Source organism: Canis lupus, chromosome 7 (assembly GCF_003254725.2).
Source record: "Canis lupus dingo isolate Sandy chromosome 7, ASM325472v2, whole genome shotgun sequence".
NCBI lineage: Eukaryota > Metazoa > Chordata > Mammalia > Carnivora > Canidae > Canis > Canis lupus.
Genome location: NC_064249.1, coordinates 28405733 through 28421746, shown reverse-complemented (window position 1 = coordinate 28421746; position 16014 = coordinate 28405733). Strand labels below are relative to the sequence as shown.

Genomic DNA, 16014 nt, shown 5'->3' with positions numbered 1-16014 from the left:
GCTTACGTTGAACTCTCAAGTTTGCCTTGAGTTTGATCTTTAGGCCTTTGGCCGCGCAGTTTCAATTTGATATCCGCCCGAATCCAAGATGGCCGCCGTCGCCTCTGACAAATCGTGAAGGGGCGGGGCGCAGAAACGAAGTAGGGAAGCCGGCCGGGGCCTTCGGGGTGACGTCGCTCGCCCTGGCGGCGGCGATTGGTGGCGCTGCGTGGGCCCGAGTCGTGCAGCCGGCTGGTGCAGGCGGGCGGCGCTGGAGGTGCTGCTGGCTTCAGCCGCTGAGACGGAAGTTCAGCAAAGAGTAAATCGCGGGTGCTCCTGTTTATAGCACCTATTATCAATATTAATGGTGCTTATTTAATAGGGCGCTGTGGGAATATACCTAACAGTTTTTAAACGACTGAGTGAACTGCGTCTTCTCTGCTCGCCTCCCTGCTAAATGCTCTGCAACCTCACCGTTGACAGCTGACCTGAATAATTTGATCATCCCAAACTTTTAGGTTCTTCCTGGTAGCTGAAGAGGTTTAAGATGGATAAGGATGCCACAATTTCTGCATAAGGTTAAGTGGAAGCAAAAAGGTCAGATACATGCCGCTTATTCAGAAACGTATTAAATATTTATTAGGGAGCAGGCTGGGTAAGCTTGACCAGCGCTGAGGGTTCTGTTCTGGGTCAGCACTGTCCTTTAGAAATTGACTTCAAGCCCCAAATGTAACTCAAAAAGATTTTTTTTTTTTCTTTTAGTAGCCACATTAAAAAACAGCAAAAATGAAGTTAATTTTAATATATTTTAACACAATATATCCAGAAGAGTGGCATTTAAACATTCATCCGATATACAAAATGGTTGAGATATTTTACATCTTTTGTATGGTCTTCAAAATGTGATACTTTTTTTTTTTTTTTTTTTTTTTAAGAATTTGAATGCACCGTATCTTCATGCTCCGTAGTCACTTGTGGGTAGTGACTACCATAGCGGAGAATACCATTCTGGGCAGGGTGACCACCAACCACCTTGCACTAGAAAATTGAGAAGCAGAAGTACAGTGCTCCAGAGGCAGGTTTCCGTTATCAGTGTCATCGGCATCTGGCAACCAGAAATCTTCCAGGCCAGTGGCAGAGCCAGCACCATTAGGGACACGGCCTCAAATGGCATCTCCAAAGGCTGAGGCACCTTGAATTTTTAGCCTGTGTTTATTCAGGTGTGGAGAACATTTTCTAAGATTTTTTTTTTCCCTAAGACGTTTTAAACAGTTCGTCTGTCTTTGAAGAGTGCATTTCTATTTGTTGTGATAATTAATAAGCTGTTATTTTTGCCAGTAAATACCTATGTCTGGCATTCATTATAATTATATCATTCTGGCGTATCATTTATAATTAGCAAAACATCCGGTGTCATCAGAAATCCAAGTGGCTAAAGCATTTGTAGCTCCATCTCTGGAATGTAGTCTTTCTGGTATGATTCCAGCTAGTTACCTCTGGAGTGTGAATTCTTGATTACTAGAATGCTAGCTGCTTTCAAGGGCATGGCTTCAACCAGTTAACCCACACAGAATATTACACTGTCAATACTGAAATAATTTAAAGTCAGCAACAGACATCATAATACCCATATTGTAAGGACTGTTGGCCTACTTTGTACACTGTAAACAGTACACAAATGTTGCAAAACTTAAACCTGATTATACAGACATATTCCACAAATGTTTGATAGACACTTTTTCTGTGTCATGTACTATGCTGACCACTAAGAAAAGAAGGAAGAAGACATAATCATTGCAAAAAAGTGGGCTCAAGGGGCCCAAACAAAACTTTTTTTTTTCTTTTTAAGTGATTGAGGATGTGTGAGTAGCTTAATGCTAGAAATGTTATCTTAGTTTTCCAAAGTGCCCTGCCCCACCACCAAGAACCTGCAAGTTTCAAGCTACTGTTGTCTGAAGCTGGATATGAGATAAATGACCTTATACTTCCCATCTCAGGTTTTTCTGACATTTGCTTCTTGTTTACTTACTCAATACAGCAAATACTTTACAAATGTTCATGGTGTACCAGCCTCTGCTCTACAGACCAGGGAGACAAAGCAAGATTAATTCCCTGTTCTCATAGACCCCAAATTTTAGGAGGTTGATGGGTAAGGGGAGAAGTAGAGACTAGCATATAAATGAACAAAGATCAGTTTGCACAGTGATAAGTTCTATTAAAAAATAAAACAAGATGTTGAGGAGGAGGAATTCTACTCTGCCCTTCAAGATTTTTCTGGTTATACTAAGAATTAAATTGACATGAGAAAATCAAACAAAAGTTTAGTAACATGTATTCCTCCAAGTACACATGAGAAAGACTCAGGAAAACTAAGTAACTCACCAGAATGACCAAAGCCATCATGTTAAATATCATCTCCAGTTAAAGACAGAAGGGGTAGAGTGGAGGAGCATTTTTGGAAGGTTACCAGGAAAAGCCCAGTAAAGAAGGATAAGGTTTAAAGCCATTGCTTCTCCATTCATAACAGTTTCTAGAGATTTAGGGTCATCTCTCTTTTATGAATGGAGATTTCCCTTCTACGTATAAATATCTCTTACAAAAGGGTAATTTCTACTCAGTTTTCAGAACTTCTCCTGAGTCTGCAGTTTCTTAAAAATAATCAGTTTAGAATAATTGAATATGCCAAAGAGGCATACCTTGGAGTTTAATTCATTTAAGCTAGATATTGACACCATTTTACACATAAGGAAACTGATGTACAGGGAGGTTATGACAGAGTGAAAAGTTAGCTGGATACAATCAGGAAATGGGACTTTGCATCCATTAAAAAGATAATAATCTGAGAAACTGCCAATCACCCCCAGACCACAAAGAGCCAGAAAAGACCCCAGGGGATAAACATGCATTCTTCCCTATAACCTGCTGCCCTACAGTAGCCTATAGCTTCATTATAATACATTTGCATTGCAGTTTTCACCTCTCCAGTGGAGGATGGCTGCCCTGACGGTTCTGACTAGGGCCCTGTAGGGCCCAAACTCCCCCTCTCAACAGGAAGGCAGAGTCAGTCCCCTGGATGATGGGAAGCACCCTTGGTTGGAGGCACTATGACCCATAAGCCATGCAAGGATAAAAAAAGACTCCCATACTCCTAGTACAGTTGCCATCTTGAGGATGTACTTTCAGTTTTGGATTTTATAATAAACTCTTGCTTACTTAAAGGTTTCACTCTGAATTCCTTCTTGGCTGAACTCAAGAAATAAGGTCAGCACGGAGGCAAGGAGGGGACCTGCTGCTAACAGTTAAATTGAACAAAGTCACAAAGCTGGCAATGTCATGAAGTAGTTTGCCTACAGATTTCATATTTTTAACCACTGTACCATACTGTCATCCTAATGTGATAGAGAGCAACAAGTAAGAGGAGAAGGACAGGAGAGGAAAGGGAGTTAGTTACTTTAGATGGACCTCCCATGACAGCATCCCCCAAAGTTGATCCACCTGTGACTCTCATATTTGCCTCATTCTACCTTTTCAAAAAATTGTATTTTAATGCCTTCTTTCTCTACTATAAGTTCCACAAGGAAAATAATCTCTGCTTTGTTCACTGATGGATCCTAGGTGCCTAGAACAATGCCTGGCACAGGAGCTCCACAAGTATTGATAAATGAATTGTTAAAAAAGAAAACCACAGGCCCAAAATGGTGTTGCTTAGGCCCAAACCAGGGCTTTACTTAATCTAGCTGTAGTTTCAGCCTTCCCCCAGAAGGTCTTAAGGAGTCAGAAATTCCCCAATGGGCACCAATGAATCTGCTGCAAGGGCCCTCCAACCTCACAGGAAGATGAGATCTTATGCATGATAAGACCACCCTACCATTCCCCCTAAAGGAAAGTGACTTTGTCTGGAACAATCCTTTCTTTTCATTTTTATTTTTAATAATAACTTTCTTGCCCCACCCTCCTTCCTATAAAAACCTTCCACTTTGTACAGCTGTTCAGATCTCCTCTCTACTTGCTAGCTGGGATGCCTGCCCAATTCTTGAATTGTTTCACAAAATTAGTTAGGTCTCCAAATTTACTTGAATTTTGTTTTTTGACGGAATGAAAGAGATACACACTACTGTTAACAGTTCCTATCTGGGATAGGGAGAGGGGATTACTTCTTTTGCATTATGTATCTGCATACAGTTTTATGTGTTACAGTTAGCATATGTTACTTCTGTAATTTTGAAGTCAATTTAATAAAGGAATAAGGAGCTGAAATGTAAACTTAGATTGGAAGCTCTTGCATTCTTAACTGAGTCACCCAGGTGCCCCTAGAAGCTCTTGCATTCTTGTATCTATAACATTGCTCATGATTCTTATGTGGTAACAATGTTGCAGGGCAGGCATATCATAGTGACTATGAAGAACTTGTTCACATTTCCTGATAAGGTGTAGATTGCAATTGAGCTAATGTCACACACTTAAGCCAAGAAATAGTAACACGTGATTCTCTCCTATTTTCTCAGTTACCTGTCGAAACTGCACTTTTAGCTCAGGATAAATTAAACATTATTTGCCCTGTTTCCTTAAAAATGGAAGTCCCTGTTTCTTGCCACTCCCATGAGTTGTCCTAAGTGATTCACAGGCTACCTCATCTGCTGAGGGTAGAAGGGTGTGGAGTTTCTTTTTGGGGTGCTGAAAATATTCTGGAATTAAATAGTTGTGATGGTTGCACCACCTTGTGTGCATTTTTATTTATTTTTATTTATTTTATTTTTGTGTGTGTGTGCATTTTTAAATGGTGACTTTTACAGTACATGCATTACTTCTCAAAAAAAACCCAACCCTAATATGTGTGAGCAGGCACCCTTGTGTATGGATATCATTGTCATCTTCATTGTGCAACAGTTGTAACAAAAGAGAACTCTACATCAATAGCGAGTGCTTTATGTCATATTCTGTTACTGTAACCAAAGTAACATGAGTTCACACCTTGGTAGGATAGAAACTACATTAGGTGGAGTTGTTACAGTAAATTTGCAGCAAATAGAACATGGGAATGGCTTCCAAAGCTGTGACCCCCAGAGCAAGGGTGGATGGGCTTCTATTTTTAGGGTTAGAATGAATATTGAGATAGGAAACCCTTGTCATGGGATGTAGAGGTGGGCATAAGGCACATGCACCTAAAGGAAACATGTCTATACACACATTGTATGTTATGTGAATGAAGCTTGTGATCCTCCCTGGATGGCGATTTTAGTATTATATTGAGGTAAAGGTAGTTTTGTCAGTCATTCTAGAAGTCACTCCATGGTCCATCTGCATAGATGTGAGTCAAAGGTTACACTCACACTGGTCTGGGAGTCTGGACCAGCTGGAGTCCTCATCAGGGCAATCATTATCATTGGAGGGGCAGTTTTGGTTTCCATTTGCTTGAGTTAAGAGGAAAGCTGGGAAGAAGAGCTTAAGGAAAAATGTGGGACCAAAGGTTGGTGAGTATAAACAGATGGAGTCTACTGGTGACATTATTAAAAGTCAAATGTCAGAAAAATGGAAAACTGTGAATAGTCTTAAAGATAGCATTAGAAATATTTAAAAACAAAACAAGCAGCTAGACTTAACTAATTTCAATGAGAAATGATTGATAAGTTCGGCTTCTCTTTCCAAAGTATTCCATTGCATTTCTGGAGTTTGTAGATGCTTGAAGCTCCCCAAATTTGTGTGGGTCTCCTTTTCAAAATCACTGAATTAAAACTGATTCCTTAATACCTACCATTGGAAATAAATGAGCTCTGAAAGTTAGGCTAATTGAAAAGCAATGCTTCCTTAACTTGCCCTTCTGGGGCCTAAGCTTTGATGGGCAGCTCCACATCCCACCTGGTGCAAGCTGTAATATTTATGCTCTGTGGGGTTCAACTTCTAGCTGAGTGCTCATTACACAGCAGACTTGAGACATTCGTAAATTGTAGGCATGGAGGAAGAAAAGCTGACTCGTAAGAGATATTTATTCTGCCTTTAAATAGCGGTTACCATCATCCAGATTCCAGAATGACTTCAGTTCCTCAAACTGCCAACCTAGCAAGATTAGAAGGCTTGGAAGAGAAAAGGAGTAGAGGAGGTGATGTGCATGTTAAACAATTCTTCTCATGGTTACTTAACTGCAGGGTTTCTGTATTAAGTGGTCATGTGGATCAAATAAAAGTTTTTTTTTTTTTTTTTTGACACTTCAAAATCCTGTATGCTGGACCTCTGGTAATCAAAATACTTCAAATGCCTTGAGAGATCATGATTTGTAGTAACTGATAATTTTGCTAAGAGATGAACCTAAATTAATTCACACTCTAGAGTGGGATGTTGTTCTCCATTGCTCTTATTTTAGGTTATAACTCTCATAAATTCATAATCTTTGTGCCTATGGAAAATACCTGTGGTGGTGATAGATGTGAAGAAAAAGTGAGGAGGCTAAGGAAGTCATACTACTTGTGATTTGGAGGACTTGTATAGGCCTTTTGATATATCCCTCTCTGATATAATTTATATCAGTTATCGATTGCTGTATCACAAACCATCACAAACTTAGTAGCTTAAAACAGTATGACATATTTTTGCTCACGAATTTGCAGGGGTTTGGGCAGGGTGTGGCAAGGCAGCTTGTCTTGGCTCATGGGCCTCAGCTGGGGTAGTTTGAGAGCTGGGGGCTGGAGTCTTCTGAAGGCTCATTCACCTCTAGCAGTTGACTGGTTGTCTGCTGGGACCTCAGCTGTGATCACGTACTGCAGCCCCTACACGTGGCCTCTCCATGTTGCTTGGCCCTCTCACATCATGGAGACTGATTTCAAGAATGAGCAACCCAAGAGAATAAGGCAGAATTGAAAATACTGTCTTTGACTTAGCCTTAGTCTTTATAACTTCTGCTTAACTCTATTGGTTGAAACAGTTAAAAAAAAAAGTCTATCCAGGTTCTAGGGGAAGGGACATAGATGCCATTAATGACTGGAGGAGTATCCATATCATTTTGTAAGATGAGCATGTGAAATGGAATAGGTGGGGGTGGCCATCTTTTGAAAATACAATCTGGCACATCGGCCTAGAACTCAGAAACTTTAAACAGCACTTTATCATTTTCCACAAAAGGTCAACTCTCTAAGGTTGACCAGGTGGTCCTACTTCTGGTCTTTCTTGAACTCACTGACAAGACTGTATTTTGGTGATATGTCAGCTGAAGGAGGGGGTGTGCCCCAATGAGACAGCTGAGATGGCTGGGCTTCTCTTCCAAGTTCTCCACAGCATGTCAGTCTCAGGGAGCAATCCACACGGCCAAATGCAGAAGCTGCAAGTCTTCTTGAGGTTCAGGTCCTAGACTCATACATCGTTTCTGCCACATTCTGTTGGTCGAAGCAAAGTACAATGTGAGCCCAAATTTAAGAGACGATAAAACAGAGTATCTCATGATGCGAAGACTGAAGAATACTGTGGCCACCTTTTTCAATCAATATATTTTGCTTCCTGGCCACAATTATTGACATTCTGTTCACATCAAAATATACTCACCTCCTCTCCCAAAAGTCACATATCATTATGGCATTAGGCTCTAGCTTGAATGAGCTTTCTTGGGTGTGGTTTTCATGGTTCCTCTTGATTCAGAGAGTTATGAACTGCGAGAAGTTATTTGCCACCTACCCTGCCCACTCCCACCCAACATACAATGATTGAAGCAGGGACAGGATAATCACAAAGGATACTTGCATTCCAAAAGGAGAGTGGTGGGAGATATGCAGAAGTTATTGGTTCATCACAAATCTCAAATCCTGCCAGGCGCACTTACAACCTGTCAACTTCCCTTTACTCTGGGGTCAGGGAATGTTCTTTAGTTAGGTCCACTTAATGTCAGAATCCTGCGGACAGTCTGTTTCTTGGAAGGCATTTTATATTTCTTTTCAATATTCTTATGGAGATTTTAATTCATTTTTCTCAAGAATTTTTCTAGATAAGTCAAGATAGATGTCACACCAATTTTTAAAAATGATTACTGTATTGTAGGGAGAAATCCTTTTTAGCTCAGAGATGTTTTCTTCTATCTTGGCTATTGTTCCTGTACCTTTAAAAATTTATTTATTTATTTATTATCTATCTATCTATCTATCTATCTATCTATCTATCTATCTATATCATCTATTTAGAGAGGTAGGGCTAAAGGGGAGAGAATCTTTTTTTTTTTTTTTAACTGGAGTTCAATTTGCCAACTTAGAGCATAACACCCAATGCTCATCCTGCCAAGTGCCCCCACTCCATGCCCGTCACCCAGTCACACCAGCCCCCCGCCCACCTCCCTTTCCACTACCCCTTGTTCATTTCCCAGAGTTAGGTGTCTCTCATGTTTTGTCACCCTCACTGATATTTTCACTCGCTTTCTCTCCTTTCCCTTTATTCCCTTTCATTAATTTTTATATTCCCTAAATGAATGAGACCATGTAATGTTTGTCCTTCTCCGACTGACTTATTTCACTCAGCATAATACCCTCCAGTGCCATCCACGTCGAAGCAAATGGTGGGTATTTGTTGTTTCTAATGGCTGAGTGATATTCCATTGTATACATAAACCACATCTTCTTTATCCATTCACCTTTCGATGGACACCGAGGCTCCTTCCACAGTTTGGCTATTGTGGACATTGCTGCTATAAACATCAGGGTGCAGGTGTCCCAGCGTTTCATTGCATCTGTATCTTTGGGGTAAATCCCCAGCAGTGCAATTGCTGGGTCGTAGGGCAGGTCTATTTTTAACTCTTTGAGGAACCTCCACACAGTTTTCCAGAGTGGCTGCACCAGTTCACATTCCCACCAACAGTGCAAGAGTGTTCCCCTTTCTCCATATCCTCTCCAACATTTGTTATTTCCTGTCTTAATTTTTCCCATTCTCACTGGTGTGAGGTGGTATCTCATTGTGGTTTTGATTTGTATTTCAAGGGGAGAGAATCTTAAGCAGGTTCCACACCCAGTGCAGAGCCAATGCTTGATGCAGGGCTCCGTCTCATAAGCCTGACATCATGATCTGAACCAATGATCTTTCACCTCATTGAAAACCTCAGTGTATCCCCAATGATAGAATTTGGGAAGACTTGCCAATAATCAAGACAATTGGATAGATTTAGAAAAAAACCCTCCAGGTAACAGTTGGAAAAAGGTAGAAAGATCGCTTTATATTTCTCCCTATTCTGTTTCATGACTGAAGACCAGACAGCTGGTAAAAACTAATCTTGTTATAAGAAATAAAGACTCTAAAAGCAGGCCTTCAACTGGGTTGAAGAAAAACCATTCTTTTCTGTGGGACCTTCTGACAATCTGGCTGAGGCTTGTCCTAAAGATTCTTAGCATACTTCTGGTGGTATGGAGCCAGCACTACCATGCAAGGCCAAGTGAGAGCCTTCTGACTGCCAGCTCTGATCACAGCTACAACTAGTAATAATAGCAAGTTATTTTGTGTGATATACCTCATGTGTCATTTCTGGAGCTTCTGGAGTCGTGGTAAAATGTATAGCTTCAGTTCTCCTGTGCTGTGCAGAATAGGTACTGTTCTTACATATGGAAGGGGATCAGAAACGGTAGAGTGTCTTCTTCCCCAAGTCCTGACTGGACACAGCAGTGGCTCTGCCATGTGGGGGGGGGGCAGCGCTAACCTTATGAAGATGACCAACAGAGATGCAGCAGTGTGAAGACAAGGGGAGGAAACAGAACATGAGGAAGCTATTCCCAGCCCTGTGTGAGAAAGCACCTTAGGGAACTCTCTCGGAAAGAGCAGAAACCTCATGAGGAGAAATAATTTCCAGCTATATATCATGGCCTACGGCCATGGCAATTTAGTTATTGAAGTAAATGTGACTTTAATTTGCAGTCAAAATCTAGTGAGGCCAAGATATCTGACTTACATATAAATTGTATTTCTAAAAGTGCCCAAGGCCAAAACTTTCTGTTCTCTGAAGTATGCAAGAATTTTAGATATTCTTCCTTATTCCTTTAGTAAAATTTTCCTTCATAAATAATGTAAAGATAAGCCAGCTCATGACTGAGTGGAAAGTTCACAATTTCTAAATTTGTGAAGTCCTAAAATAATGAGAAAATTATACAGGGAGAGGGAGTGTGTGCGTTGAACTTCAGTGAGCACAGCCCCAGAAACGTTCTGAATTTGGGTGGTGTTCTTCCCAAATCAGCTCACAATGTTTTACAATGTTGGCTTTGTCTTCCTATTAATTGATGAGGGAAACAAACGCAGAAGAAAAATTATGAAATTTCCTTACTGCCTACAGTGCACTGAAAGTCCTTGAAACAGGCAGAGTGACCTTCCTCTAGGGACTCAACTGCCTTGATGTTACTATGTTGCTAAGGGCAAAAGGCAGTCTTAGCCTGACCTCTAGGATCCTGTAAGTCTACTTTAACATATAAAAATTCCTTTAGAGGGATCCCTGGGTGGCTCAGTGGTTGAGCGTCTGCCTTCGGCTCAGGGCGTGATTCCGGAGTCCTGGGATCGAGTCCCACATTGGGCTCCCTGTATGGAACCTGCTTCTCCCTCTGTGTCTCTGCCTCTCTGCCTCTCTCTCTCTCTCTCATGAATAAATAAAATATTAAAAAATAAAATAAAATAAAAAAATTCCTTTAGAAATTTCCTTTATCTCTAAGCCCCGCGAGATTCATGTTGGCAATCAGCCCCTAAGCATATGACCGACCAATGTACATTTGAAGGGTCTCGTGACTCAGGTTGTATTAGATGGTAGTAAATGACCCTTTCCCAACAATAGCTAGCACCCTCAAGATCCTGTGAACCTTGCTTCCAAAATTCCTCAGAGACGCTATCCCAAACTCCCTCCCAACTTGAAGGTACATAATGGGCCACTCCTCATGACCCTGGTGCAGCTTTCTGCCCTCGGGTCCTGTCCTCGTGCTCTAATAAAATCATCTTTTTGTACCAAAGGTGCCTCAAGAATTCTTTCCTGGCCATCGGCTTCGAAACCTAAAGTCTTTTCCTACATCATTAATGTCACTTATTACATGTATTTTACTTGGTATGTATTATAAATAATAAGGCAAGATATTTAGTATTGAGGTTACTGCATTGGAAACATGGAGATAGGTCAGAGTCTGACCAAATCGATAAGCTTGGGCAAGTCTTTTCATCTCTTCTAGCCAACAGCTTTTTCAACCAAAAAAAAGAGTGTGACAGGATTTGGCATCAAAGGCCCTTTCTAGCTTTAATATTCTGTAGTTAAAATGGAAACGAAGACAAAATAAATGTATACTTTCAGAAAGATCAATTACGTTGTGAGTTCAGACACAAATCATATCTTAGATTCACATATTCCCTAGGAGCATATATACTTCCTGATACGTAGCAGGTAGTTTATGATATTTCAAATTTTTATGTTTGGTTTCTCAAATACATAGAGTTATTTAAAAGGCCCTTTCTAGCTCTATTATTCTATGCTTAAAATATAAATTAAGCCAAATAAATAGTGTAGTAGATCACAGAGGTTTTAAAATTTAAGGACAGAAGTCTTATTTTTGATTTATATATTTCCTTCAAAGCGTCATAGAATTCCTCTCTCTAAATAGCAGGTGCTCAAGGAAATATCTCTATAGTTATTTATTTTGCTTTGTATGTCAAGTAAATTTCCAACATTGTAACATTAATGAGTTGCTTTCAAAACTCATTATTAATTATAAAGTCTATTTCTTACCACCTAAATCTTATAAACACAAGTAAATGAATGGGAAACAGTTAAGAAAAAGTGCTGTTCCTTAGTTTTCCTCAATTAGACAGCTTTCCACACTTTAGGTTTCATGAATGATAAAATTTAAAAGCTCAATATGAATCTAGTTTCATGTGCACTAACAGATGTCAGGTTTTCTACCTTAAAATCAGAAAGAAAAGACTTCAAATTGCTGAAGACAGTCTACATATATGTAACAATCTATGGCATATATTCCATTGTTAATTGAAAACACATAGTTAACTTGGGGAAGCAAACCTGAAAATGCAGATGGAATAGGGGAAAAAGGTGACATTCTTTTTATAAATTTTAAAGTAGCACACATTACATGAAAAACTCAAGAGTTTACAAGGGTGGGGGGAAATGGGCAGGGAAAAAGAAAATTCATATGCACTGTATAGAAGCATGAAACTCTTAATAAAACATATTAAACAGGGATCCCTGGGTGGCGCAGCGGTTTGGCGCCTGCCTTTGGCCCAGGGCGCGATCCTGGAGATCCGGGATCGAATCCCACGTCAGGCTCCCGGTGCATGGAGCCTGCTTCTCCCTCTGCCTGTGTCTCTGCCTCTCTCTCTCTCTCACTGTGTGCCTATCATGAATAAAAAAAAAAAAAAAAAAAAATTAAAACATATTAAACAGAAACACATGACTTGCTAATTCACTTGTACTTTATCCTTCTTTTTAATAGAAATTAAATTAGTCACTTAATGTACATAATGTAGTGTTTGTTTTCCAGTCTGATTGCCTTTCAGCATTTAATTCTGCACCTCTCTTTATAACATGGGAAATGTTATTCAGCATTAATATGTAGTTTCATGAGTTAACAGTGTCAAACATCAACTGTACCTAACAGAGGACAAAGGTATCAGAGTTAATTTGTAGCTAACAACATGGAAAAATAAAAATAAAAAATAAAAAATACCCCCACAGACCCGCAATAATATCAACATGCATTATTAGCCAAGATTCAAAGTTAACCCAACCCATACAGATTTCTTCTAAGCTGAGAGTACACAAGAAAAGGATGACTTTATCGAGATCCATAGCCATAGTAGTAAGGTTCATCAGGGCGGAATCCATAAGCTGTGGCAGGACGTCCAAGAATGCCAACTGATTGGCCAAAGCCATCCATTCCAAGGCTGAAAAGAGAAAAAGGAATGATAAGTTGTACTGTTCATCACACAATGTAGACCAAGAGAAGGCCAGGAATTTTACACCTCCAAGATTCTCTTCCTAGCAGCAAAAGTGTGGCTGTCATTAGGCCTTTTTCTTGTTCTGTGTGTGAGTATGTATATGTGTATATACATATATATATACACACACACACACATATGAAATATACACAAATATACATGTTATATATAATATATATTAAATATAGTCATAAAACTGTGTATAATAAATATTTACTTCTAATAATGTCTTAAAAATGTTGGAAACCTCTGTCATCAGGTACTATTCAAGACAAAGAGGAGGACAGATCAGAAAATTCTTAATAAATTAAATTACATTCACATATGGCTTTTATGCCAGAATATGAAAAGATTTTATGTGCTAGCAAGTATCAGTGGTAGGGAATGATAAAACTAAAACTGTAGTAAAATGATTTTTGTTTTTATAATAAGACCATTTTTTTCATATGAAGATATAGTATTGTTAAAAGGACATGCATTTTGAATTTTAGCTGTAAATTCTCACTCAGGGCCAAATTATACTATAAACCTACAACTGAAAGAATAAGATAAGGAATTTTACAACATTTGAGTTAGCAAGATTTGATCTGCAAATTCTTCTGACTCCTCAATTAGAAAAAAACAAATAAATCGTACATGTTTCTTTTGATTGACAGCAAGATAATTATAAATTTTGTTTCAGTTTATTCCTTGGAAATAACAGAAGCCTAAAGATAACTTTCAGAGTTATAAAGATATTTGAAGCATGGGTAAACTTTATTACTTTGAAAATTATTCTTTCATCTACTACTAATTTAAAAGAAAATCTGTTCTCCAAAACACTAAGGATCAGAGAATTATCCAACACTTAGCAAAATGACAAGATATTTATTTTGCCAGGCAAAGATGGCAGCTATAACATGCTCATGCATAGCTCATGCAGTGAATGCTAGTGAGCTTATTTCCAATCAAAGGAAACAATTGATAATGTAGAAACATAGACTTTGAGAAAATACATATATTTAAGTGTTTTAAGATTTGAGAGTATACTAGATGGAAAAATATTTTTTCTGGGCATCCTGAGTGGCTCGGCCCAGGGCATGATCCTGGAGACCTGGGATCGAGTCCCACGTTGGGCTCTCTGTATGGAGCCTGCTTCTCCCTCTGCCTGTGTGTCTCTGCCTCATTCTCTCTCTCTCTCTCTCTCTCTCTCTCTGTGTCGCTCATGAATAAATAAATAAAATCTTTAAGAAAAAAATATTTTTTCTGTATCAGAAAAATCACAATATGATTAAAAATTGTACTTACATAGGCACTAACTTCCTCTTAACTCAAAATGAGATTAAGTTAAAGCACAAAAGAAGTAACTTTTAAAATGTTAAGGTTTTAAATAATTTGTGTATGTATGTGCATGCATGCGAGTGCATGTGTATATTGAGACAGGACTAATTACTAAATGTAAGGAAATATAATGCCTATGGAGTATATTATTCACGTGAATCTACTGCTCAGGAAATGGATCTTCTGAGATATAAGTTTTACGTTAACATTTGGTAGTGGGTCATCCTGAAGAAAAGAAAGTTTTTGGGCTCCTTCTAAAAAAGAAAACAAAAACAAAACCTGCCTATAATTCCTAAAAGTTGGTTGAAAATTTTAAGTCTGAATTTATTTTGAAATGGCAAAATATAAATATTTCCTTTCTACCTTGGTCTCATGGGAAGAAATTTTAATTTTATGATGAAGGGAAACATTGTTCTAGAGGTAGCTTTAAAGAGGTTTTAGAAAGTAATGCAGTCCACAAACTCAGTTTAAAATTAGAGGGAGAGTTGGCCGGTGACATTTTTCTCCTGAAGCACTAAGGTTAACAAATACCCACATATCCAAACTACTTTTAATTATGTAAAGGTTGGTTGTATAGTTTATAGGTTTCAACTCCTTTCCTTTTCATCTACTTACTGCCTGCCTTCGGATACTGCTTATACTTTTTAGCATCTCTTCTGAGATGCAGGAGACTTAGGTTAAACTCATGTTAATTTTATCTTCTTTTTCTCAATCTAGAGGCTTTCAGGAACTTGGAAACAAGCAGCACAGAGTAGAAACAAGAAGCACAAATATGCAAAGGCACCTTAAAAACAGAACATCTCACAAAGGGACCTCACAGCAACAGTACCATAGTTCTAAAAGAAGAAGAGAATCCTCAGAAGGGAAACTGTTAGCCATGTTGGCACAGAAGAAGATGCTCCTCAGAGGCAAAGCTAGCAACTAACCCAAGCAATTCCTTGGGGTGACTATCAGGATACTATCAGGAACATCTGACCTTTTTGGCAGGCTTGTCCTCATTGAGGAACAGGCCTTAAAAAAGGTTCTGAGAGTCTGAGGTCATCATACATTTTAACTGCAAAGCTGTATTTTATTTCTACGACCAAAAAGCAAACTTCCGATTATTGTATTACCATGTGATTTGACAAAAGGTTATGTAAAGGATAAACTTAGACATTATTCAATCTGCCTGATGTACACTGACAGATAGATACTCAGATGTTTTAAAAAAGATTTGTCAGTCACATTGTTGGTAAGAATTTGCACTCCCAAGTCAGTTAAAGTAAGATCGAACCTTGAACTCAAACTGATGAGTTTGAGTTTCTGAGCCTGCAAGTTTACTGTAATAAAGTTCTATTTACTCAGTCGACAGTTCACCCAGAGACATCTGTGTGTTTAGGCCAAATTTTTTGAACTTCCATAGATATCCCTTGGGAAAAAATTTTAAGGGGAAAAATTAGAAACTATTAAAAATCAGTTTTTCTGTAATTATCCATCATGTATCACAGATGAACTTGCTGTTTAAAGAAAAGAATGTCTGAAACATTATGACCAGTTTGCATGGTACTTTGATGTAAGTTGTAGGTCCTTTTGTTTTATGAAAGATCAGCTATATTCACACAGTTAATATCTTTTAAATAAAGTTCACTCTGAAACACAAAAGCTTGATTCTTTAAACTCTCATTTGATTCTAATATAGAGGAGAACTTGGACTTTTCAGGATGCTGAAAGCTGAAGATGGATATTCTTTTGGGATATGTGGACACTTGCTGTACTTTCACCCTTGGAATCAAGATGTAGCCT

The 16014-nt window shown here is 38.8% G+C and overlaps 1 protein-coding gene and 1 long non-coding RNA gene across 3 annotated transcripts in view; one reads left to right on the top strand and one right to left on the bottom strand.

Moving 5' to 3' along the window:
• The first annotated feature begins 83 nt into the window (after window positions 1-83).
• LOC112648654 (uncharacterized) lies at window positions 84-15635 on the top strand. Its single transcript, XR_003129189.3, has 3 exons — window positions 84-576; window positions 915-1199; window positions 14950-15635. It is a non-coding gene; the product is annotated as an uncharacterized LOC112648654 (long non-coding RNA).
• KIFAP3 (kinesin associated protein 3) overlaps window positions 12377-16014 on the bottom strand; it is a 146038-nt gene continuing 142400 nt past the window's right edge. Inside the window, exon 20 of one of the 2 annotated variants that reach the window (XM_035719360.2) lies at window positions 12377-12858. In XM_035719360.2, the coding sequence (XP_035575253.1) occupies window positions 12750-12858 (109 nt within the window). In that variant the 3' untranslated portion in view covers window positions 12377-12749. The remainder of the gene's footprint in view (window positions 12859-16014) is intronic. The other variant, XR_004817618.2, reaches the window with a different exon arrangement.